General features: G+C 38.0%; 1 protein-coding gene across 1 annotated transcript in view; it reads left to right on the top strand.

Moving 5' to 3' along the window:
* PRKAR2B (protein kinase cAMP-dependent type II regulatory subunit beta) overlaps positions 1-19,906 on the top strand; it is a 112,433-nt gene extending 92,527 nt beyond the window's left edge. Inside the window, exons 7-11 of the mRNA XM_036864000.1 lie at positions 4,578-4,679; positions 6,091-6,165; positions 15,316-15,381; positions 15,510-15,648; positions 18,056-19,906. Coding sequence (XP_036719895.1) covers positions 4,578-4,679; positions 6,091-6,165; positions 15,316-15,381; positions 15,510-15,648; positions 18,056-18,189 — 516 coding nt within the window. The 3' untranslated portion in view covers positions 18,190-19,906. The remainder of the gene's footprint in view (positions 1-4,577; positions 4,680-6,090; positions 6,166-15,315; positions 15,382-15,509; positions 15,649-18,055) is intronic.
* Positions 19,907-26,553: the final 6,647 nt, after the last annotated feature.

Consider the following 26,553-nt stretch of genomic DNA (forward strand, 5'->3'; position numbering starts at 1 on the left):
TGGCTACAGTATTTTAGTTCTAATAGGTAGATTTATTTGGGATCATCATCAGTCATCAGGGAATTTATTAAGCAACTACTAGATGCTGAACTATTGGACACTAAGACTGCTGAGTTAAAACTTCATGTTCTTTTCCCAAATTGAGTCAGGAGTTTAACCTGCTGGCCGTGGGAAAGACACTCAGATCCAAAATGTTCCTCTTTTACCCACTCTTAAAAACCAACCAACCACACAAACAAAGGCTTCAATGCTGTTTTTTCAGATACCTATCTGGGGTAAATATTATCATCTGTGGTTCCCAGAGTGTGGGCCCCTGACCTGTAGCATCTCTATCACCTGGGAACTTGCTAGAAATGCAAATTGACGCCCCACTTACTGATTCAGGCCCGTTGACTCAGAAACTCTGGCCATGGGGCCCAGCGGTCTGTATTTGAGCAAGCCCACTGGGTGATTCTCATGCATGCTTGAGAAACCACTGTAAGCTGAGTCTCTCCGTGCTGTATAAATTGATTGGTAACAACTTTGCATTGCCAAGCAGCTGTGTGGAGAAAAAATACTTGGTGCCTGTGCTTCTCACGTGGCTGCACATCAGAATTTCTTGGAGGTGTTAAAAAAAAAAAAATTATCTCACCTAGGCCCTACCACAGACAAACTTAATCAGACTCTCGGGGTTGGGACTCTCAGACCTGGGCTTTTAAAGAAAATTTCTTAATTGTGCTGTTTCTACAAGACTTAAAAGTTGGTTTAAAGTCATTTGGGGGACTTCCCTGGCAGTCCAGTGGCCAAGACTCCATGCTCCCAATGCAGGGGGCCCGGGTTCGATCCCTGGTCAGGGAACCAGATGCCGCATGCCACAACTAAGAGTTCGCATGCTGCAACTAAAGACCCCCTCATGCCGCAACTAAAGATCCCACATGCTGCAACGAAGATCCCATGTGCCGCAACTAAGACCTGGCACAGCCAAGTAAATAAATATTAAAAAAAACTCCAAACATTTGGGTTGGTAGGGGAGGGAGATTCTTTTCATAGATGATCTTAGGATGCAGAGTAGCCGACCCAAGGCAAGCTGATTCTGGACTGTGTTTAATCTGGTGCTTAGGGATCACCTGGGAATCCAGTTAAAATGCAGATTCAGATTCACCGGGTCTGGGATGAGGCCTGTGATTCTGCATTTCTCACCAGCTCCCAGGAGACACCAGTGGCTGCCGGTGCCCAGGACACACTTTAAACAGCCCTGATTTAAAGGGAGTGTTGACAATACTTGTATTTCCTTTTAAAATTGTTGAAAACATCCCATCCTATAGTTTTGACATGCGTTTACTCGGTTATTTCTCTCAAATCCTTTCGTGGAAGGAGGCGAGGTTGAAGTAACAGGAAGTTTGCTAACAATCTCCTTCCCAAGGACTGTAGCTTCAGAGAAGTTACACATTATTCAGCCACCACTCAGCCTTTGACTCCAACGTGGATCCAACTGATAAAAATAGCTCTTGATCAGAGAAACAAGACATATTGTGCATTTCTTCTTATTAGACCCAGGTAGTTGCTGTTTACTTATTAAAAATGTGATGAGTCACTTTTTAAGTGGTGGAAGCAAAATTGGAATTGTTTCAGGTGGAAGGGAGCTGAAATGTCTTAAGGGCTATCAAAGATTTGAATACCCAAAGCCAGCAAAATAAACACTCCAAACCCAAGCGGACTTGGCCCCTAGGAAGCATTTGCCTGCCCTCGCAGCCGCGGGTCTCTATCTCTTTCATTAAGGAAGGTATCATTTAAAATTTAATCATCCTGATAGGGTTGCCAGCCAGGGTCAGACTGTCACGTGGTAAGGAAGCCTTCTCCCTGCAGGTCCTTGGAACAAGGTCACACACTTAGCGGGTTGCCCTTTGAATACTGATAGTTCTCTCAGCCCTGGAAGGAACCTTGAACTAGGGACAAAGGCCCAGCATTTCCCAGGGCGTGTGATACTTATGTTCTCAGGTAGGATTAAGCATTTTCAGAGATTTTGTTACTAATCTGTACATGTTTCAAGCTTTATGAAAGTGGGCAGTTTGTGATGATCACCTTGGGGATGTGCATAAATGCAATAGGTGTTTTTAAAAAATTATAATATTTAACATAATTAATACTTCAAACCTGCTTTCTTAGCAGCTCACCTAACTAGCCCACTTTCAGCAAAAGCCAAGTAGAAAAGAGATTTTTCTTTTAAGACCAACAGGTTGGAGCTCTGCCACATAAGTGCAGGTGTAAAGATAAGCAAATCTCAAGAGAAAAGTCCTTTGTAGAATAGTCTAACTTTGTAAATAAGACTAAGTCACTGTTAGCCTTGGGGGATTAACTGATCTACAAGACCATGCTGGTGATTCAGAGGGGCAATGATTGATTGAAATGACTAGGATGAAAACATTTGAAATGGGACTTTGTGGATTTTATTTATATGTCACAGTGGGTGTGAAGAGGTGGGCACTAATAGAAAGTTTTTCCTGAGACGTGTAGCTCATTACGGTTAATTTCTAAATTGCTAACCTATTTCTAGTCTTCTCTGTTTTGCAGTAAACTCTGTTCATAAAATGGTGTTGCAGCTGGTTCCCAGACCTGATTATATATCAGAATCACTCAGGGAGCTTTTACGAAATAGAGATTATTATAGAGTGCTATATGCAGAGATTTTGAGTCATTAAAGTCTGGGATGTTAGAATAAACCTTTTTTTTTAAAAAACAGCTGATTCTGATGCAGAACCAGACTTGGAAATTATTTCAATATTTTTACTAATTATCTTGAAAATTTTTCTCTTTTTATAAAAATGATTAAGAGTACAAGTCCAAATTACAGCCCTTATAAAATTGTAGTAAACTAAATTGGAGAACAGGATGTTTAATTTCCTAGAGACTTATATCCTCACTGGTATTTTTCTCCATCATATCAGTTCATTTAAATTCAGCCCTAATATGTTGGCATAGTAATTTATTAATTAAAGAACATATCCCAATTAATTTATTTTATATTAAGATGGTACAGTTATCAGTGTATGCCGAAGTAACATAATTCTAGGGACTCTTAACTGAGAACTAAAATAATGTTTTGTAGGAATTTTTAAAATATAAAATTTGTAGGAAAACCATTCTTTGAGCCATTACCTTTAAAGTTTTCCCTAGTTCCTTAATTCAGTGTGGTATCTTTGGGGTTAAGTAGTATAAACATAGGAACATTTTAGAATGATGAGCATGATAAACACTGGAATCAGAGTCTACTCAAGAAAGTTGTAGTTTTTCTGTGCACCTTTTTCAAAAGGTGACAAAAACCCCAGAGTCAATAATTTTTCAACATCTCTTTACATTGTACTTTCATGATTTAAAAACATTTTCTGATACTGGTTTTCATGTATTTTTTACCGCAACCCACAAGAAACACATTAGGAAATGTCACCACCAGTGCATGTGTGTGTGTGCCTTTGTGTATAACTGAAATAAATATATAACTCAACACTTCACTAAAAGGGATGCACACTCAGATTTCCTATTCTGGTTTTTTTTTTTGTTTTTTTTAATAAAAATGCTGGCCATGGGTGAAGGGAGTCAAAAGGTACAAACTTCCAGTTATCAATACATCCTGGGGATGTAATGTACAGCAGGGTGACTACAGTTAATAATACTGTATTGTATATTTGAGAGTTGCTATGTGAGTATATCTTAAAAAAGTTTTCATCACAAGAAAAAAATTCTGTAACTATGTATGGTGACGGATGTTAACTAGACTTATTGTGGTGATCATTTCACAATATATACAAATATTGAATCATTATGTTGTATGCCTGAAACTAATATAATGTCGTATGCCAGTTATAACTCAAAAACAATGCTAGTCATGTCCCACCGAATTGTAACACTCCAGGGCTGTTATCTATAGCAAAAGAACTCAGTGCTAGTTTGAACTCATAGAAACTGAGCAGAATGGTGGTTGCCAGGGCCTGGGGGGTGGCGCAGTTATAAAATGAATAAGTTCTGAGGATCCAGTGTACAAATGATGATTATAGTTAACAATATTGTGTTACATCCTTGAAAGCTGCTAAGAGAGTACATAAATGTCACCACAAAAAAGAAGTGGTAATTATGTGAGGTGATAGAGGTGTTAACTAACCCTACTGTAGTAATCATTTGACAGTATATATCAAATCAACATGTTGTGTACCTTAAACTTACACAGTATTCTGTAGGTCAATTGTATCTCAAAAAGCTGGGGGTGGAAAACCAACAAGGAGCTGGTATATTTTTTAAGTGGTGCGACAGCGCCACCTAGTGGATGTAGTCTGCCAGTTACACGTTGGTCAGATCTCTGTTCTGAATAAAAAGTAAACTGTTGCTTTCTTTAAAAAACATGAATATGGTTCTATATTTATGCTTAAAGAAATAAAAATCTGAAATGAGTCATATTAGAAGTGTAGTAATGTTAATTTTCTATTTCAAAATCTTCAATTATTGTTTGTTCCTTACAGGGAATAAAATGAAACTATTTCTTCAAACTTTCTTTCTCCATAAAGTCTACCTTTTAACTATCTTTGTATTTGATATTCTGCCTTTAGGACAGGGTAACCTTCAGGAGGATAATTGTAAAAAATAATGCCAAAAAGAGAAAAATGTATGAAAGCTTTATTGAGTCACTGCCATTCCTTAAATCTTTGGAAGTAAGTATATGTTTGTGCTTTTATTTTATTTTGCTTTAAAAGATTCTGTTTTGTTAGGAATACTTAGTTCTGTCGAAGGTTTCTTTGAATAATAATCTATCCATATTTTCATTTGAAAAGATTACGGTGTTTTTATAGCTTAGTATCTCTTTTACTGCCTGTAACTGCATTTGTTTTGTCGTTTACAAGTAATAGACTCCTAGGAGCATCTATAGCAGATTTATATGTGGTCTCTATCTAAAAGCAGACTTAAACTAGTCACATAAATGTAGGCAATAGCCTTTATAGGAAGAGGTTATCTAAATACAGAATGTCCTCACTGGCCTCTCCTTCTTTATTCCTTTCCTCCTTTCCTCTTAAAATTGACAGTCTAAGGTCTCTCTTTCTTTTTTCAGGCTACACTTATTCACATGGTGAACTTGGCAAATCCCCTGGCTTTAAATGTCTATTATGTTGATGCTTCTTAAAATTGACATCACCGGGCAAAGGCCCTGCCCTTGAACACTAGGCTCATTTATCTAACTGCATATTTAACATTTCTTCTGGGATGTCTAGAAGACATCTCAAACCTAACACATCCCAAACCTCCTTCCCTCTCTTCCCCACCTTAGCGATAGCAGTGCCATCCTTCTAGCATCTCGGCCAGAATCCTTGGGGTTGACGGACCAGTCTGCTAACATGTCTCTTTGTTGGCTTGTCAGTATCCACCGAGTAGCAGTTCGGGCCACATTTCAGAATGCATATTGGGCAGCTGATCTTCTCCAGCAGCAGATCTCTTTAAATAAAAATAGGTCAGGGGTTGGAAATTCAAACGCCTTCAGAGCTAGGTACATAAAAAGAAGAAATGGTAAACTTGAAAACATGTGCTCCATCTAAAGAAACAGCTGCTAGCCCACCAGAGTTTATTTTTGCTGCATGGAAATAAGGGCTGAGTGTTGCTGAATGCCCTGATTTTTCAAGAGAAGCTGGAAATTCAAGTTTTTATGAAAAATTTGTTCAAAATGCTGGCAGTTAATTAATATAACACACACATGCACACACACACAAACCCACACGCTGCTCAATTTATTTGGCCTATAGGCTACCATTTTTAAACGCCTGAAATAGTTACGATTACCTGATTAGTCTGTTTAATACAGTTGTCCCTATGTTTCCACAGGGATTGGTTCCAGGACCACCCCGGTGGATACCAAAATCTGCGGATGCGCAAGTCCCTCACACTGGGCCCTCCTTAGCCCCCGGGTTCCGCATTTGTGGATACAGAGGGCCAATTGTATATTTATTGAAAAAAATCTGCAGATAAGGGGACCTGCACAGTTCAAACCCATTTGTATTATCAAATACAACTGTATTTGTATTATTAAATACAAATACAGTATTATCAAGTGTATTATCTTTTTTTCCTTTATAGGTTTCTGAGCGCCTGAAAGTGGTGGATGTGATAGGCACCAAAGTATACAACGATGGAGAACAAATCATTGCTCAGGTATAATACTTTTTATGGAATTCAGTTTGGGGTTATTTTCCAAAAGACTCTTACACACTGTAAGTCTTGATAAAATTTTTATGTGTGTCTATAATTAGTATGTAATGATGGGTTAAATGAATATTATTTCTACCAAATGACCTGTTAAAAATGGCTTAATTTACAGCCATCAAGCTATTTGAGTATTTTTATTTTTGTAACTAACTCTTAATGAATATGTATTAAATCATCAAATGGATTTCTGCATAATTTTATATTTGAACCTGACATGAAGGTCCCATGTGTAAAGAATGTCATTTATAAGAGGAAGACAAATGGTAATCACTCCATGAGATTTATTAATAAGGACCCAGAAGGAGCATTGGAAGATGTAGAATTTTGCATGATCGGTTCATTGGCAAAACTTCCTGAGGCTGCTTCCTGATGAAATAAACCAAGAAGGGAACACACTGCACCATGTACTGTACTGGCTTCCAGGCACTACAGGCACTAAGGGGCCAGCATGCTCTTAACCCCTAATGCTTTTCTAAGATCCCACTGGAACCAGAAGCAATACATATGCATCTTGGTTAGAACAGACCTACCAAGAAGTAGGATTTATGAAGACAGTTAAAGCATACCAACGATAGTACCTTATTTCCTAGTTACAGTTTTGAAGCATTGATTGCATGATTTAAACAAATTCTGAATTTTAACAAATTCTGTAATTTTTGTATCACAATATTACACTGTATTGTAATCTTTATCTGAAGTATTGTCTTTTTCAATATATGTGAAACAAGATTCAAGGTGTGTGAGGCTGAGAAAGAGTATTATTTTATTTTATTTTATTATTATTATTTTTTAACATCTTTATTGGAGTATAATTGCTTTACAATTGTGTGTTAGTTTCTGCCTTATAACAAAGTGAACCAACTATACATATACATATATCCCCATATCTCCTCCCTCTTGCGTCTCCCTCCCATCCTCCCTATCCCACCCTTCTGGATGGTCACAAAGCACTGAGCTGATCTCCCTGTGCTATGGAGCTGCTTCCCACTAGCTAGCTATTTTACATTTGGTAGTGTATATATGTTCATGCCACTCTCTCACTTCGTCCCAGCTTCCCCTTCCCCCTCCCCAATGTCCTCAAGTCCGTTCTCTATGTCTGCCTCTTTATTCCTGTCCTGCCCCTAGGTTCGTCAGAACATTTTTTTTTTTTTTAGATTCCATATACATGTGTTAGTGTACGGTATTTGTTTTTCTCTTTCTGACATACTTCACTCTGTATGACAGACTCTAGGTCCATCCACCTCACTACAAATAACTCAGTTTTGTTCCTTTTTATGGCTGAGTAATATTCCATTGTCTGTATGTGCCACATCTTCTTTATCCATTCATCTGTCAGTGGACACTTAGGTTGCTTCCATGTGCTGGCTATTGTAAATAGAGCTGCAGTGAACATTGTGGTACATGACTCTTTTTGAATTATGGTTTTCTCAGGGTATATATGCCCAGTAGTGGGATTGCTGGGTCGTATGGTAGTTCTATTTTTAGTTTTTTAAGGAACCTCCATACTGTTTTCCATAGTGGCTGTATCAATTTACATTCCCACCAACAGTGCAAGAGGGTTCCCTTTTCTCCACACCCTCTCCAGCATTGTTTGTAGATTTTTTGATGATGGCCATTCTGACCGGTGTGAGGTGATACCTCATTGTAGTTTTGATTTGCATTTATCTAATGATTAGTGATGTTGAGCATCCTTTCATGAGTTTGTTGGCAATCTGTATATCTTCTTTGGATAAATATCTGTTTCAGTCTTCTACCCATTTTTGGATTGGGTTGTTTGCTTTTTGATATTGAGCTGCATGAGCTGCTTGAAAGTTCTGGAGATTAATCCATTGTCAGTTGCTTCATTTGCACATATTTTCTCCCATTCTGAGGGTTGTCTTTTTGTCTTGTTTATGGTTTCCTTTGCTGTGCAAAAGCTTTTAAGTTTCATTAAGTCCCATTTGTTTATTTTTGTTTTTATTTCCATTTCTCTAGGAGGTGGGTCAAAAAGGATCTTGCTGTGATTTATGTCATAGGGTCTTCTGCCTATGTTTTCCTCTAAGAGTTTTATAGTGTCTGGACTTACATTTAGGTCTTTAATCCATTTTGAGTTTATTTTTCTGTATGGTGTTAGGGAGTGTTCTAATTTCATTCTTTTACATGTAACTGTCCAGTTTTCCCAGCACCACTTATTGAAGAGGCTGTCTTTTCTCCATTGTATATTCTTGCCTCCTTTATCAAAGATAAGGTGACCATATGTGCGTGGGTTTATGTCTGGGCTTTCTATCCTGTTCCACTGATCTATATTTCTGTTTTTGTGCCAGTACCATACTGTCTTGATTAGTGTAGCTTTCTTGTATAGTCTGAAGTCAGGGAGCCTGATTCCTCCAGCTCTGTTCTTCTTTCTCAAAATTGCTTTGGCTATTCGGGGTCTTTTGTGTTTCCATACAAATTGTGAAATTTTTTGTTCTAGTTCTGTGAAAAATGCCATTGGTAGTTTAATAGGGACTGCATTGAATAGGGATTTAATAGGGATTGTAGACTGCTTTGGGTAGTATAGTCATTTTCACAGTGTTGATTCTTCCAATCCAAGAACATGGTGTATCTCTCCATCTGTTTGTATCATCTTTAATTTCTTTCATCAGTGTCTTATAGTTTTCTGCATACAGGTTTTTTGTCTCCTTCGGTAGGTTTATTTCTAGGTATTTTATTCTTTTTGTTGCAGTGGTAAATGAGAGTGTTTCCTTAATTTCTCTTTCAGATTTTTCATCATTAGTGTATAGGAATGCAAGAGATTTCTGGGCATTAATTTTGTATCCTGCTACTTCATCAAATTCATTGATTAGCTCTAGAAGTTTTCTGGTAGCATCTTTAGGATTCTCTATGTATAGTATCATGTCATCTGCAAACAGTGACAGCTTCTTCTTTTCAAATTTGGATTCCTTTTATTTCTTTTTCTTCTCCGATTGCTGTGGCTAAAACTTCCAAAACTATGTTGAGTAACAGTGGTGAGAGTGGGCAACCTTGTCTTGTTCCTGATCTTGGAGGAAATGGTTTCAGTTTTTCACCATTGAGAACGATGTTGGCTGTGGGTTTGTCATATGTGGCCTGTATTGTGTTGAGGTAAATTCCCTCTATGCCTACTTTCTGGAGGGTTTTTATCATAAACGGGCATTGAATTTTGTCAAAAGCTTTTTGTGCATCTATTGAGATGATCATATGGTTTTTCTCCTTCAGTTTGTTACTGTCTTTTATCACATTGATTGATTTGCGTATATTGAAGAATCTTTGCATTCCTGGGATAAACCCCACTTGATCATGGTGTATGATCCTTTTAATGTGCTGTTGGATTCTGTTTGCTAGTATTTTGTTGAGGATTTGTGCATCTATGTTCATCAGTGATATTGGCCTGTATTTTTCTTTCTTTGTGACATCTTTGTCTGGTTTTGGTATTAGGGTGATGGTGGCCTCGTAGAATGAGTTTGGGTGTGTTCCTCCCTCTGCTATGTTTTGGAAGAGTTTGAGAAGGATAGGTGTTTGCTCTTCTCTAAATGTTTGATAGAATTCGCCTGTGAAGCCGTCTGCTCCTGGGCTTTAGTTTGTTGGAAGATTTTTAATCACAGTCTCAATTTCAGTGCTTGTGATTGGTCTGTTTATATTTTCTATTTCTTCCTGATTCAGTCTCGGAAGGTTGTGCATTTCTAAGAATCTGTCCATTTCTTCCAGGTTGTCCATTTTATTGGCATATAGTTGCTTGCAGTAATCTCTCATGATCCTTTGTATTTCTGCAGTGTCAGTTGTTACTTCTCCTTTTTCATTTCTAATTCTATTGATTTGAGTCTTCTCCCTTTTTTTTTAAAGATGAGTCTGACTAATGGTTTATCAATTTTGTTTATCTTCTCAAAGAACCAGCTTTTAGTTTTTTTGATCTTTGCTGTTGTTTCCTTTATTTCTTTTTCATTTATTTCTAATCTGATCTTTATGATTTCTTTCCTTCTGCTAACTTTGGGGGTTTTTTGTTCGTCTTTCTCTAATTGCTTTAGGTGTAAGGTTAGGTTGTTTATTTGAGATGTTTCTTGTTTCTTGAGGTAGGATTGTATTGCTATAAACTTCCCTCTTAGAATTACTTTTGCTGCCTCCCATAGGTTTTGGGTCGTCATGTTTTCATTGTTATTTGTTTCTAGGTATTTTTTGTTTTCCTCTTTGATTTCTTCAGTGATCTCTTGGTTATTAAGTAGTATATTGTTTAGCCTCCATGTGTTTGTATTTTTTACAGATTTTTTTCGTATAATTGATATCTAGTCTCATAGCGTTGTGGTCGGAAAAGATACTTGATACGTTTTCAATTTTCTTAAATTTACCAAGGGTTGATCTGTGACCCAAGATATGATCTATCCTGGAGAATGTTCCATAAGCACTTGAGAAGAAAGTGTATTCTGTTGTTTTTGGGTGGAATGTCCTATAAATATCAATTAAGTCCATCTTGTTTAATGTATCATTTAAAGCTTGTGTTTCCTTATTTATTTTCATTTTGGTTTATCTGTCCATTGGTGAAAGTGGGGTGTTAGAGTCCCCTACTATGATTGTGTTACTGTCGATTTCCCCTTTTATGGCTTAGCTTTTGCCTTATATATTGAGGTGCTCCTATGTTGGGTGCATAAATATTTGTAATTGTTATATCTTCTTCTTGGATCGATCCCTTGATCATTATGTAGTGTCCTTCTTTGTCTCTTGTAATAGTCTTTATTTTAAGATCCTTTATTTTAAGATCCTTGCTGGGTAGAGTAATCTTGGTTGTAGGTTTTTCCCTTTCATCACTTTAAATATGTCCTTCCACTCCCTTCTGGCTTGCAGAGTTTGTGCTGAAAGATCAGCTGTTAACCTTATGGGGATCCCATTGTATGTTATTTGTTGTTTTTCCCTTGGTGCTTTTAATATTTTTTCTTTGTATTTAATTTTTGGTAGTTTGATTAATGTGTCTTGGCATGTTTATCCTTGGATTTATCCTGTAGGGGACTCTCTGTGCTTCCTGGACTTGATTGACTATTTCCTTTCCCATATTAGGGAAGTTTTCAACTATAATCTCTTCTAATATTTTCTGAGTCCCTTTCTTTTTCTCTTCTTTTTCTGGGACCCCTATAATTCGAACGTTGGTGCGTTTAATGTTGTCCCATACGTCTCTGAGACTGTCCTCAATTCTTTTCATTCTTTTTTCTTTATTCTGCTCTGCGGTAGTTATTTGCACTATTTTATCTTCCAGGTCACTTATCCGTTCTTCTGCCTCAGTTATTCTGCTATTGATCCCTTCTAGAGAATTTTTAATTTCATTTATTGTGTTGCTCATCACAGTTTGTTTGCTCTTTAGTTCTTCTAGGTCCTTGTTAAACGTTTCTTGTATTTCCTTCATTCTATTTTCAATATTTTGGATCCTCTTTACTATCATTACTCTGAATTCTTTTTCAGGTAGACTGCCTATTTCCTCTTCATTTGTTTGGTCTGGTGGGTTTTAACCTTGCTCCTTCATCTGCTGTGTGTTTCTCTGTCTTCTCATTTTGCTTAACTTACTGTGTTTGGGGTCTCCTTTTTGCAGGCTGCAGGTTTGTAGTTCCCATTGTTTTTGGTGTCTGCCCCCAGTGGCTAAGGTTGGTTCAGTGGGTTGTGTAGGCTTCCTGGTGGAGGGGACTGGTGCCTGTGTTCTGGTGGATGAGGCTGGATCTTGTCTTTCTGGTGGGCAGGACCGCATCTGGTGGTGTGTGTTGGGGTGTCTGTGACCTTATTTTGATTTTAGGCAGCCTCTCTGCTAATGGATGGGGTTGTGTTCCTGTCTTGCTAGTTGTTTGGCATAGGGTGTCTAGCACTGTAGCCTGCTGGTTGTTGAGTGGAACTGGGTCTTAGTGTTGAGATGGGGATCTCTGGGAGAGCTTTTGCCATTTGGTATTACGTGGAGCTGGGAGGTCTATGGTGGACCAATGCCCTGAACTCGGCTCTCCCACCTCAGAGGCACAGGCCTGACACCCGGCCGGAGCCCTAAGACCCTGTCAGCCACACAGCTCAGAAGAAAAGGGAGAAAAAAGAAAGGAATAAAGAAAAAAATAAAATAAAGTTATTAAAATGAAAAGTAAAAAAAAAATTATTAAAAATAAAAAAATTAAAAAGTAATAAAGAAAAAAAAGAGAGCAACCAAACCAAAAAACAAATCTACCAATGATAACAAGCCCTAAATAAAAACTATACAAAAAAAAAAAGGACAAACAGAACCCTACGACAAAGGGTAAAAGCAAAGCTATACAGACAGAATCACACAAAGAAGCATACACATACATGCTCACAAAAGGAGAAAAAGGGAAAAAATATATATACCTATATATTAAAAAAAAAAGGAAGAGAGCAACCAAATCAATAAACAAATCTACCAATGATAATAAACTAAATACTAAACTACAATAAACATAAAACCAGCAACAAATTAGATGCTGAAAGCAAACCCCAAGTCTACAGTTGCTCCCAAAGTCCACTGTCTCAATTTTGGGGTGATTCGTTGTCTATTCAGGTATTCCACAGATGCAGGTACATCAAGTTGATTGTGGAGATTTAATCTGCTGCTCCTGAGGCTGCTGGGAGAGATTTCCCTTTCTCTTCTTTGTTCGCACAGCTCCTGGGGTTCAGCTTTGGATTTGTCCCCACCTCTGTATGTAGGTCGCCTGGGGGCATCTCTTCCCGCCCAGACAGGACAGGGTTAAAGGAGCAACTGATTCGGGGGCTCTGGCTCACTCAGGCCGGGGGGAGGGAAGGGTACAGAGGAGGCAGGGCGAGCCTGCGGCAGCAGAGGCCAACATGACGTTGCAGCAGCCTGAGGCGCGCCGTGCGTTCTCCCGGGGAAGTTGTCCCCTGGATCACGGGACCCTGGCAGTGGCGGGCTGCACAGGCTCCCGGGAGGGGCGGTGTGGAGAGTGACCTGTGCTTGCACACAGGCTTCTTGGTGGCTGCAGCATCAGTCTTAGTGTCTCATGCTCGTCTCTGGGGTCCGCGCTGATAACCGCGACTTGCACCCATCTCTGGAGCTCCTTTAAGCGGCGCTCTGAATCCCCTCTCCTCGCACACCAGGAAACAAAGAGGGAAGAAAAAGTCTCTTGCCTCTTTGGCAGGTCCAGACTTTTTCCTGGACTCCTCCCAGCTAGCCGTGGCGCACTAGCCCCCTTCAGGCTGTGTTCACGCCGCCAACCCCAGTCCTCTCCCTGCGATCCAACCGCAGCCCAAGCCTCAGCTCCCAGCCCCCGCCCGCCCCGGCGGGGGAGCAGACAAGCCTCTCGGGCTGGTGAGTGCTGCTCGGCGCCGAGCCTCTGTGCGGGAGTCTCTCCACTTTGCCCTCTGCACCCCTGTTGCTGCGCTCTCCTCCGTGGCTCCGAAGCTTCCCCCCTCCGCCACCCGCAGTCTCCGCCCGTGAAGGGGCTTCCTAGTTTGTGGAAACCTTTCCTCCTTCACAGCTCCCTCCCACTGGTGCAGGTCCCGTCCCTATCCTTTTGTCTCTGTTTTTTCTTTTTTCTTTTGCCCTACCCAGGTTCGAGGGAGAGTTTCTTGCCTTTTGGGAGGTCTGAGGTCTCCTGCCAGTGTTCAGTGGGTGTTCTGTAGGAGTTGTTCCACATGTAGATGTATTTCTGATGTATTTGTGGGGAGGAAGGTGATCTCCACGTCCTACTCCTCCGCCATCTTGAAGGTCTCTCAAAAGTAATTATTTTAGAAGGCAAATAAACAAGTAATCAATCCTCCCACACTTCCCACATACATACAGATTAGTGCGGTCAGGGATTGGGACGACGTAGAGACAAATTAGAGAACAAGGCTGAGGGTCTACGATATAAATTGAAAAACTGCAAAGTATAGAGCACTTTTGAAATGATTTTTTTTTAGATTACTTGGAAATAATTATAGGTTCACAGGAAGCTGCAAAAAGTCCCGTGAACTCTTCACCCAGTTTCTCCCAGTGCATCTTGGCATTGCTAGTACAATATCAAGCCTAGGAAAGTGACATTGGCACAACCTGCAGGACTTAATTCGTTAGTTTTACATGCAATTTGAGCACATTTTGAAAACAAAATTACATGGCTGTCGATAGACCTATTATGATTTAAGATACTTGAAATTTTAACATGAAGCTCTTATGAAAACCTGATATAAAGGTAAGGGAAAGGAGATATGTATACTATACTTAGAGTTTATTAAAGGTGTCTTTAGATACTAGTTGTCTTTTAAGCATTTATAAACATACAGGTCTGCACTATAGTATAGTATAATCAAGACTCAACATTCCTTGTGATATAATCTGATACGGTATTTCTTGAATTGTACTAAAGAGTTCTGAAATACCTAAGTTTCTCCAGAATCACTCCGAGAGGCTTAGGAAAGTCAGTATCTGCTATCTTCCATAATTATACTACTGTACTTAATTCAGAAGGCATCATTGGAAGTGAAGGCAGTTTGTTTAAAATCCAAAATGAGAACATGGCTATGTGTAGTCAGAAATGGCAACACTTTCTTTTAGAGGTCTTTTTGGGGCCTTGAGGTGGCTTGTCAGTAAACTGGCATCTAGAGCTTGGTCCCCAGCCAGGTGCAGGACAGACATCTGGGCCCACACATACTGCTCCCTAAGAAGTCTGTTTGCTTTCTTCTCTTTGGGAGTCGCTGGGTTATCTCGGGTCACCATGCTGATGCTTGTAGATTAGGACACACAGAGTGGCACGTTTTAGCATAGGAGCAGCTGACAGAGGCAATGCTGCTGGGAAACGGTGCTAGCATTTCTAACTATGTATGTGCTTTATCCAGACTGCAGTTCAGGCAAAATTCTTACCTCAGTGTTATTTGCCGTATTTTCTTGGCTAGTTTTAGCAGAAATACCATGCTAGATAGTATATCATTTCAGATAATTTTTTACAAACGAAATTGTTACAATGTAATTGTTGATCTTAACGTCTCAACTTAGAAGGGGACATAGCCTGCTCCTGTGGGGTTTCACCTTTCAGGCAAATCGTGGTGGGATTGATTTCAGGGGCCTGATGGGCGCCAGGATTGCCGTCAGCTAAACTTGCATTTTCACCCTCGGTTTTTGTTTTATTCTGATAGGGAGACTTGGCTGATTCTTTTTTCATTGTAGAATCTGGAGAAGTGAAAATTACCATGAAAAGGAAGGTAAGTCCTAAAAATCCATGAAATATTAGCAAGAAACATAATAGATTTTCCTTCTGATGTTTAGACTAAGGTTAACTTTTATTTTTCTTAAACTGAGTCAAAGTTAATACTTTCCATCACCTTGTCAGGGTAAGTCAGAGGCGGAGGAGAACGGTGCAGTAGAAATCGCTCGGTGCTCTCGGGGACAGTACTTCGGAGAACTTGCTCTGGTAACTAACAAGCCCCGAGCTGCTTCCGCACACGCCATCGGGACCGTCAAATGTTTAGGTAGGACTCATGCAGCCCTGGGCATGCTTGCCCTGGTTGAAATCGTTCTGTCTGCATTGTACGTATTCATGTTGTACGGATCATCTTACTGGGTTCACAAGTTTTATGGTCCCCACGAAATACAACAAGGTTAGGATTCATTGCATTATAAAGTCGATTTGTAGAAGCCAACTTTGTTCCTTTAAAAATTTTCACACACTTATATATTGTGTTCTTCTTTATAGGCATGAAATAACATTTTAGTATGTTGTTAAAATAAGAGTCCTGAGTACCAAGTTTTATATCGAATTTTTAAAATAAACAACATACACTGTGTTCCTCAAAAAAAGAAGGCTCAAACAGCATTTTTATAAGGTGTACACTAAGCTTTGAAGGGAAAGCTGGAATGTCTGTAGGAATACTTACTCATCTTGTACTAGGAATCAAAGGTTCAAGCTTGTCAGAGCACAATAAAATCTTGTTCAGCTGTTTATTACTTCTGTGTACCACACAGCAGCTCAGCAGAAATGCCATCTTCAGCTAGAAGACATCTATATATAGCTGAGATTTTATATATGAGACATAACTTAGTTTAATAATGAAAAATATAATTCAGGAGATATCAGTATAGGTGACATTTTCTCTCTTTTTTTAAAGATTTATTTTTATTATTTATTTTTATTTGTTTTTGGCTGTGTCGGGTCTTAGTTGCGGTGCATGGGTTATTCATTGCGGCATGCAGGATCTTTTGTTGCGACACGCAGGCGTCTCTCTAGTTGTGGCGTGTGGGTTTTCTCTTCTCTGGTTGTGGCGTGTGGGTTCCAGAGCACGTGGGCTCTGTAGTTTGCAGCACACGGGCTCTAGTTGAGGCGCGTGAGCTCAGTAGTTGTGGCGTGCGGGCTTAGTTGCCCCGCGGCATGTGGGATCTTAGTTCCCTGACCAGGGATGGAACCCGCATTCCCTGCATTGTAAGGCGGATTCTTTACCACTGGACCACCAGGGAAGTCCCTAGGTGACATTTTCTTCAAGGAAATGATTCAAAAGTAATTAGCCACTCTGTGCTCTTCATCCACAGTTCAGTAGCATAAATTTAGCTTTGATGTTCTTAAGATTTGCAAATATCCTCAGAATTTTCTTAGAGAATTTACTGTTTGAAAGGTTTTAAATAATATAATATTAATCAAGGGTTATACTTGGATGAAAAAGAAAACAATTAGAAGCTGACAGGTAATTTCCCTGAGTAGAGGTATTAGACAGTAGGAGTAAAGGCGATGTGAGTGAAATCCCATTAATTTTTTCCTATAATAAATTATTATATTCACATTAAATTTGAGAAATACAGAAAAGGTAGGAAAAAGTAAGAGTCACCCGATACCACCACCACCCAGCAATTTCCACATCCTATTATAATTCCTTCTCATCTTTTTTATTTGTATGGGTTTTCTGTTTTAAAACAGTTTTGTAAACTGCTTTTTTTCATCCATTATAGCTTAGGCAGTTTCTCATATTTATTGCATCAGACTGTAACATTAGGTAAATATACACATTATGAATTATTTAATCATTCCCCACTGTTAAATAATTTTGGGAGTTTTGGCTCCATTTTTGGGGGTGGGGGGAGAGCTTTTTTGTGTGGCTGTATGTGGAGACTACTTTTCCATATATAGGACTTTTCCTGAGAAATGCTTTTTGGAAGTGGGTTTTCTTTTTATGGTTTTTGATATATATTGCGAGATCACTTATATTTGTACTTATTTACATGTACCAGCAGTGCAAGAATGTCTGTTCACTCTATTGTCAACATTGCCTTTTTTACTTCTGCAAATTTGAGAGGCAAAAAAAAAAAGTATTTTAATTTGTATTTGTATGATAGTATGATCATATTTTCATGTGTATATTATAAATTCAGTTTTAGAAAATGCTCGAGATAGGCAAGCTAAGAGACAAAGAGCACATACTTACACAGTGGATAAAATCATTATTTTGGCTGCCGTTTTGAATTGACCATAGTATGAAAGAATAAAAATCATAAAAGGTAACATTTGGATTCTTCACAGCATAGCATCGTAAACCCTGAGAAGGGAAAACAAGATAGAAAGCACTCCCTTGCCGCCCTTGAGTTCATATTACTAAGGTGGTGACATCAAAACCAATTTATTTTTAAAATTCCAAGGTCTTGACATAACAGTCCCTCATTCTTTTAACCTGGATCAGGAACCTCCAATAGGACATCATACTGCCAAGGGACACTGGCTGCTTCCTTTTTGAAGTGGAATGTTTTTATCTTTATGCCTTTTCCTTGTATCTGATATTTATCTAAAAATGCCTTTGCGTCATTGTCATATGCAGAATAGATACCGTAAATGACTTAGAAATTCTGCAGATTTGCAAAGAATGTTATTTTTCTTTTATTCTCCCCGCTTCTTAGCCATGGATGTGCAAGCATTTGAAAGGCTTTTGGGACCTTGCATGGAAATTATGAAAAGGAACATCACTACCTATGAAGAACAATTAGTTGCCCTGTTTGGAACAAACATGGATATTGTTGAACCCACTGCATGAAGCAAAAGTATGGAGCAAGAAGACCTATAGTGACAAAATTACACAGTAGTGGTTAGTCCACTGAGAATGTGTTTGTGTAGATGCCAAGCATTTTCTGTGATTTCAGGTTTTTTCCTTTTTTTACATTTACAGTGTATCAGTAAACAGAGTAGTGATTTAATAGTCAACAGGCTTTAACATCACTTTCTAAAAGAGTAGATCAAAAAAATATCGACATACTGATAAAATGACTTTCTACTCCACAAAATTATGATTTGACTGAAAGGTTTATTCAGATGATTATAATATACTGGAAGTATCTGTGTTTAAGAAGATAATTAAAGGATGTTGTCATAGGCAATGTGTGTTCATTTTGACTCACTCAGATTGATATGTTATGACTACGCCCATGTAAGAGGGAACTTGGCAATGAATCATGCTATACAGCATGGCATCACATTCTTTTTACAACTCACTATATATAGTACGTGCAATTTAATAATGTTTGTTTTCGAGTTTTTCTGGCTTGGTAAGTTATGTACTGGCCTTGGCCTATTGGTGAAATGGTATAAAACATCATATGCAATTTTAAAACCTTTTCTATTTTTGCAATAAAGTACCTTTTGACTTCTTTGGCATAATGTCAGTAACCTACATATTCCAGTGGTTTTAAGGACAGGCAGTTTAGTCATTACAATAATAGGGAAGACTCTTTTTAGATGAAAGGTTATTATTTTCCTCATAAAGCATCTATCTACGCTTCCTTTTTCCATTTTGCAGTTCTCTGTATTTGTTATCTTTAAAAATTTGAGTTTGACATTTAATGTCACAAATATTTTTAAATGCTCTTTAAACTTATTTGTTGTCTTCTGAAAGCCTAAGATCTTATTATATATGCTAAAAAAAAGTCTCCTATACCAAAAATATTTGGGGTCCTTATCAACATGCCCTTAAGATATCTCTTTGTTCTTCACTAGATGTACATAATACAATCCTTTGCAGACATCTGCTCCCAGGGGTTTCCTCCAAGGTGGGAGAAATAAATGTTTATAAGTAAAACATATATAAAGATAAAAGGAATTTCTGTCCATTCCAAATATACCATTAGGCCTTGCCACTTGCTTTAATGTAGACTCTCAAAAGTGCAGAATGAACTCAACTGAATAGATTTTTGTTGACAATTGACATGCTTATTATTCTGCTACATAAAATGAATTATATTCAACCAAAGGAATATATTCTTACATGATTTCTAGGCCTACATGACCCCATCATCTAGAGAGGTTAATTCTAATCAGTTGTTCCTTTTTAAATGAGCAATTTCATTTTGGGAAACATGTTTCAAAGAAATACATACATGGGTAAAAAGATTCTGTGGCTAGTGTGGTCTTACTAGAGAATGTTTATGGTCTTGCTTGTATAATGAAAACGTGGTTAAAATATGTTAATCGGATAATGTATATATAAGAAGTATGTAAAGTATACCTTCAGCCACATTTTAGAACAGTTTTAACAATTTTGCAAACTTTCCCGCAGGAAGAGAGCTTACTACATGAAGAGGACTTGTTTTCTATTTCAGATTTTAAAAGCCATGTCTGCTAAACAAAAAACACAAAGAACCCCGAATTCCTCGTTCATCATTCTGTATTCTCAACTTTATTCACTTTTTCAAGTTACCTGTTTTGTTGCATAAGCTGAATGTTAACTACAAATGCCTGTTTAATAAAGAACTCTGACCAAGGCTGTAAATGCCAGTTATATTATTTTCAGTATTGTTGGTTATATTTAAAATTTCCTTATAATAAAGCACACTTTTATAATAAAGTGTTTTCAATGAGTTTTTTTTTTTTTTTCCGCTTGTTTCTTTAATGTGACTTCCACAGTGCACATTGTACTATGTGAAAAGCATGACAGAGATACGGCATATGTGAAAGGTAAGCCCTGGGCATCATGCAGCAAGGAAGTATGGTTCTGTAGGGCAGTAGGTTTTTTAAAATCTTAACTATTGGTCATATGTGATTTAAATAGTTGTGGTATGTTACAGACTAATTTGGCCATTTAGAATAACCAAGTAAATCTAGCACACTAGGGAATTTATGTGTTAAAGTAATTAAAACACCCCAAGTTTGAGTTGTGGATGCCATTATTTAATCACTGACCAAGAGTCCTTACTATTTGGAAATTCTCTGTTGATGTTTCATTCAAGGATGCATTATGTTGCTAAGAATACTGGGAGGACACTCTTTTAACACAAAGGTGCTTCCCTTTATGTAGAGAGAGAGAGAGAGAGAGAGTGTGCATGTGCGCATGCGTGTGCGTGTGTGTGTGTGTGTGTGTGTCCTGCCTGTCGATATGAACTAGGGCTTGGTGCATATACTTTATTTTTTAATTTTTTTTTAAACATCTTTATTGGAGTATAATTGCTTTACAATGGAGTGTTAGTTTCTGCTTTTTAACAAAGTGAATCAGCTATATGTATACATATATCCCCATATCCCCTCCCTCTTGCGTCTCCCTCCCTATCCCACCCCTCTAGGTGGTCACAAAGCACCAAGCTGATCTCCCTGTGCTATGCGGCTGCTTCCCACTAGCTATCTATTTTACATTTGGTAGTATATATAAGTCTTGGTGCATATACTTTAACATAAATACTACTTGTGACGCATGCTGTGTGAATGTGTTTGGTTCATTTTTTAAACCCTGGCTAGCAGACTATTTAAAATGCTGCAAGTGAAACAGGGCATGAAGCAAGGAATTTTGGATTTTACTGAAATATGTAGGATTAAGTGCTAAGTCCTTTTCCTTTCTAAAGCATCTTTAAAATATGGATATAATTTTTCCTAATTTTTTTCAAGAAATGTTATATTTGTAACAAGGACTAGATGGCCTTTGGCATTCTTAAAGAATATGAATAATGTATAAGCCTAGAGTGGTAAGTAATACATCTGGATAAGCTGTATTATCCAGCTTAAACTGAAAAAGGGATTCTCATATCTAAATAAAATGTTAATGCCTAAGAGAGAAATAGAATTATTAATACATAAGGGAGAAACAGGATTATTAATATATAAGGGAGAAATAGAATGATAAGGAATGCTGCCTTCTAAAGTAAAAGTGTTGAATATTAGCCTCATGTTGAATATCAGAAAGAATTTTGATGAGAAGAAATTGGAGGAAAAAAAGAAAGGAAATTGGAGAAAGAGTTGAGACAACCTTACCTCTTCCACGATACTTTTCAAGGCAGCAAAACTGGTTGAGCAACTGAAACTATATAGTTGTTAGTTTTTACGGGTATTTACAGGTATTTAAAAAAAAAACACCTTGAAAATAAAATGAATAATGGAAATGTTAGCAATAAGGTAAACCAGGTGTTTGTGGAGGACTTGTGTGCCCAACAATAATTATGAGAGTTTAAATCAATCCCATTTGTATAAGTGAGAAAAATCAATGATTCCATCAAAATCATTTACTTTGTGCATCCATGGCAGAACTCATGGGCAATCGAGATCTCTTGCTTCCTCCTGCAATTGGTCTGTCACTTCAACAGAAAAAAAAACTCCACACAGCCTAAAAGTTGTGAGATATTAATATATTTATTTGGGGACCTTACTGAGGGCTACAGCCCAGGAAACAGCCTCTCAGATAGCTAGCTCTGAGGGACTGTTCCAAAGAGGTAAGGGAGGGGCCAGGATATATAGGAGTTTTTGCTGAAAAAACAAACAAAAATGTAGTCAAACATCAAAAGATTACTGCTAATCACACACACACAAAAAAAGATCTCAAGTTAATGATTTTAATGCTTTTCTATGTATGGGGAGATGCAAGAGTCTGGGCTCATTGAAATTATTCCTGTGATATATATCTTAACTATCTAGGGCCGATATCCTGTTTTTCTCCATCCTGAATTCCCCTCAGGGCGCACCGGTATGGGTGGCACCCGTGGCTGCTGGCTTGAGGGCAGGCAACATTCTTTGTTTACTGAAATGGTAGGTAATGTTTTTTTGTCCACACATATTCTCTTAATAATGATGTTATTGAGCCTAGTATATAGAGAAATGTGTATAAAGTTTCCAAGGAAAACTACTTGACTAACAGATCTGGGTATTCCTGTCCCTTTTTTATGCTCTAAATTTGTAAATTTAAAGTTGCCTAGGAAATCCTGAAGAAGCATGTAACATTTATATAAGGGAAGATGTGATGGTGGATGATATGGAGGTAATTGTCTCCACCTTCAAAATGAAAGGCCACCTGTTAGGTGTTGTTCCCAGATTCTGATTTAACCACAGCTGGGTCTTGCCGTTTTCCAAAAAGATTAAAACGCCACTGCAAAATGTAATACCTGAAATGTTCTGTTAGTACCAATTATAACTGAGTCTTTAAAGTAGACGCATTTATTACTCTAAATTGTGAAACGAGCAGGACCTGTGGGGTACACAACAAAAGCCTTTCCTGTCCCGTTTCTTGTTTGTAGGAAAAGGCTTCAGCCTCCTAGACTTTCCCTGAGTTCCAGAGGGCAGATTCAATGTTACTAATTAGGGAAGTGAGGGAATGGGAAGAAAGAAAAAGCAGTAAAGAAACAACAGTGCAGAGAAGGGACAGGGTCGTGGTTCCTCTTGAAGAGATACACATAACAATCTGGTACATCTCTGAGTTCTTCTACAGGAACTAAGGTCCCCAAGCAGGTGGAGGATGGTAACTTCAGGCTGAGCTCACGATTCCTGAAGCCCCGCCCTATTACCTCACCACCAACCAATCGGAAGAAAGTCACACCCTGTGCCCTCACCTCAAATTTTGCCTTTAAAAACTCTTCCCTGAAACCCATCGGGGAGTTTGAGGTTTTTTTTTTATTTAACACGAGCCCCCCATTCTCTTTGCTTGGCCTGCAGTAAACCTTTTTCTGCTCCAAACTCCGATATGTTTGGCCTCAGTGTGCATCAGGCACTTGGCTTCGGTCACAGTTGGAAAAACAAAATGGCTTTTTTCCCTAGGTGCAAGCAGAAGGTTAAGAGTGAGCTGGAAATGGTCTCTGAAAGGACAAAAGCAGCCTTGACTCTTGACTGTAACAACCCAGAAGTGAAACCCTCTATGTTTTCTATTTCACATTAAAAAAAACTTACAAAGTAGAACCCTTGAGTGAGTTTATGAGCAGTAAATATGCCCAGGCAAAATCTTGGATAGAGTTGCTTCTAACTGCTGATTTTCCATCTCTGCCCTAAAACCTACCACAATCCTTGCTGAGGAACAAGAGAGTGAGCCATGTATCCCTAGAACTGCACTGCATCTTTTAGGCCGAAAGCTGACGTTTAATACAAGTAGAACTCTCTTTACAAAATTGTATTCTTGAAATGTATATGAATGACATTTTTTAAAGCCAAATAATATCTTAATTATCTTAGGAGAGGTGTTCCCTGTAAAGACATCTTTGGCAAATCTTTTAATTGCTCTTTAAAGCTGAACTGAAATATCTTCCATATTTTTATTACTATAGCACACACTTTGATATGCTATGTAACTTCGAAGGAGTCGGCGTGTATTAATGAGACAAATACTGTCTGCCTTTGTGTGATTGGCACCGTGAGGGAGTCAAAATGAATTATAAGATAGTGCTTATACGTGATAAGAAGATGAGATCTGTTCTCAAAAAATAGTGATGAATCTACACAGCAAGTGAAACATACAGCACATGGAAGCTTTTTAACAGGGTCAACATTCAAAACAACATATGACCTACAGCATAACATATGATACACTATATACTAATATGAAAATTCATGCTGCTTATTTTCTTTTATTCACCTGTTCGGCAGGTATCTCTTTTTGCCTGGACAAAACGATGCATACGATATGGACCAGACAGAAAGATGCGTAAGAAATATGGAAGAAATAATGTGAATCTGGGGGGAGCTAAATGTAAGCAAAAATGTTAAGTGTAGCACATTTAAATACATATTACTCCTATGACCTTAATTGCTTTTTATCAGAGTTGTCTCTAAAATGAGCTACATCTTACTGGCAACTAAAAGAAAATATCAATACCTAGAGAAAGGCCTAGGATACCAAACAGACAGAAAAGAAAATGTGTGGGAGTTTGTGTTAAACAGTGCAGATACAGGAATTATCTATTCTAGAAAATTTGCAATGAAAGACCTGAGAACTGTCCTTTGAGCAGATGAAAACCGTTATATTTCTGCTTCTTGATTTTATAAAGTGGAAGTGGGATTAAATAGAATTGTTGCAGGACTTTCCTGGCGGTCCAGTGGTTAAGACTTCGCCTTCCAATGCAGGGAGTGCGGGTTCAATCCCTGGTTGGGGAGCTAAGATCCCACATACCTCTTGGCCAATAAACCAAAACATAAAAAAAAAAAAATGTAACAAATGCAATAAAGACTTTAAAAATGGTCCACATCAAAAAAAAATTTTTTTTAATAGAATTGTTGCCTTCTCTAATACATTTTCAGTAATACTAAATTGCACAACTTACAAAAACTTTTTGAGGGCTGAGGACACCCACGTTTATTTCTCTAGACTTGGCTGTCCTAAACGCCAGACAAATATGTTCAGCTGCTTACAGGAATTGTGTACACAAATTTCCTGCCTGCACAGCAAGCTCATCATCTGAACTTGAACCCATCCTTTCCCCTTCTCCCAGTGCCCATCTCTGTTCTTTCCAACATTCCCTATCTCTGTCAATAGCATTGACAATAGCACTGACACACCACAAATATCCCAGCCAGAAACCCTACCCATCTTAGAAACCCAACAATTCTTCTTTTTAAATTTTTTATTGTGGTAACATTGGTTTATAACATTATATGTTTCATACGTACAACATATTTCTACTTCAGAATACACTACAGCGTGCTCACCACCAAAAACTTAGTTTCCATCTGTCACCATACAGTTGATCCCCTTAACCCATTTTTCCCTCCCCCCACTGTGCCCCTTTCCCTCTAGTAACCACTACTCTGTTCTCTGTATCTATGTGTTCCAACAATCCTTGATTCTTCCTCCTAATGGTGATTGCGTTATGTCACCCACATATCAACCACTGAAGAAAGGTCTTGCTTTATAGTCATCTGAGTAAAATCTAAACTTTTAATTGCATCAAAAATTACAAACACAAGAGACATATATTTCTCAGTTCTGAAATGGCCCTCATCATTTAGTTCCCAGGCAATTCCTTACAATTTGAGTTTACCTGAGTACTTTGAACTAAGATAATTATTAAATTAGCTCATTTTATAAAGTATACTAAGATATATGGAAGGATATTTGCATAAGAGTTTAAATAATCTGCCAAGAAAGATACTACCTGAAAAGTTTGGGCACTTAACTACTTTAGTCCATCTATGTGCTCCATTTTCTAATTTGAGTACTTGATTTGAATGATTTCATTAGCTTTTAACATTTTGAAGAGCGATTTTTTTTTTTTTTTTTTTTTTTTTTTTTTGGCCGCACCGAGAGGCTTGGGGAAGAGGGAGGGGCGGGGAGTGCGGGGGACTGGAAAGCGGGAGACCCAACCACTGTGCCACCAGGGAATTCGCCCAACAGCAATATTTTCAATATTTAAGCAGTGCCATGTGCTTTACCTCCTACCTTTCTTAGTCCAGCAAAGTAGTCATTGGTGTACCAAATGTGGTGGAATCCAGGGAAATATATTGTTTAATTTCACCCCTAAATAGGATTTATCTAGTTTTTTTTTTTTAACTAACAAATTAGAACTTGATGTTTCTTTATAAAGACAGAAGTATTTTACAAACTGCTGAAAAGACATTTGGATGTTAGTAGACAACTTCTTGACCTATCTGGGCATAGTTTATGTGTAATATGTGTGTGTGTATATGGTATCTGTCTAATCAAAAGTAGGTGCTATTTAAAGAAACTGATTTTTTAATGTCAGTTTTATCATGGAAGTATCTTATGAACAGATGTTATTTAATATATATATAAAGATTTTATATCTATTATATAAAATATAAACCTCATTTTATATTTTATTGTGTATAATATATAAGTGATACAAAAATTATATCTGTTTTAGTGAAAGAGTAGAATTTACATATGTAAAGATTTCTAAGGAGATCTTACTGGTCTTGTACTTTGATCTTTGTTCTGGCTTAGGGCTGGTTTTGTTAGCCATCCAAGGATGAATGATGGTGTTCCTGTTAAATATACATAAGGTACTAATGTAGGCATTTAGTTTCCCAGGAGAGTCAGAAGACAGGACTAATTGTCCACTTAGAGGTATAGAGATTCTAACACTGATATTTAATCAGTTGTGACTGAACTATGAGAATTTTACTCTTCTATTTAATGACTTGGACAAAAACGAGAGTATGTGAAAATATTTTATATCTTTGTATCCTTATCAACTAGCACAGTGGT

Source organism: Balaenoptera musculus, chromosome 9 (genome assembly GCF_009873245.2).
Source record: "Balaenoptera musculus isolate JJ_BM4_2016_0621 chromosome 9, mBalMus1.pri.v3, whole genome shotgun sequence".
In the NCBI taxonomy this organism is placed as follows: domain Eukaryota; kingdom Metazoa; phylum Chordata; class Mammalia; order Artiodactyla; family Balaenopteridae; genus Balaenoptera; species Balaenoptera musculus.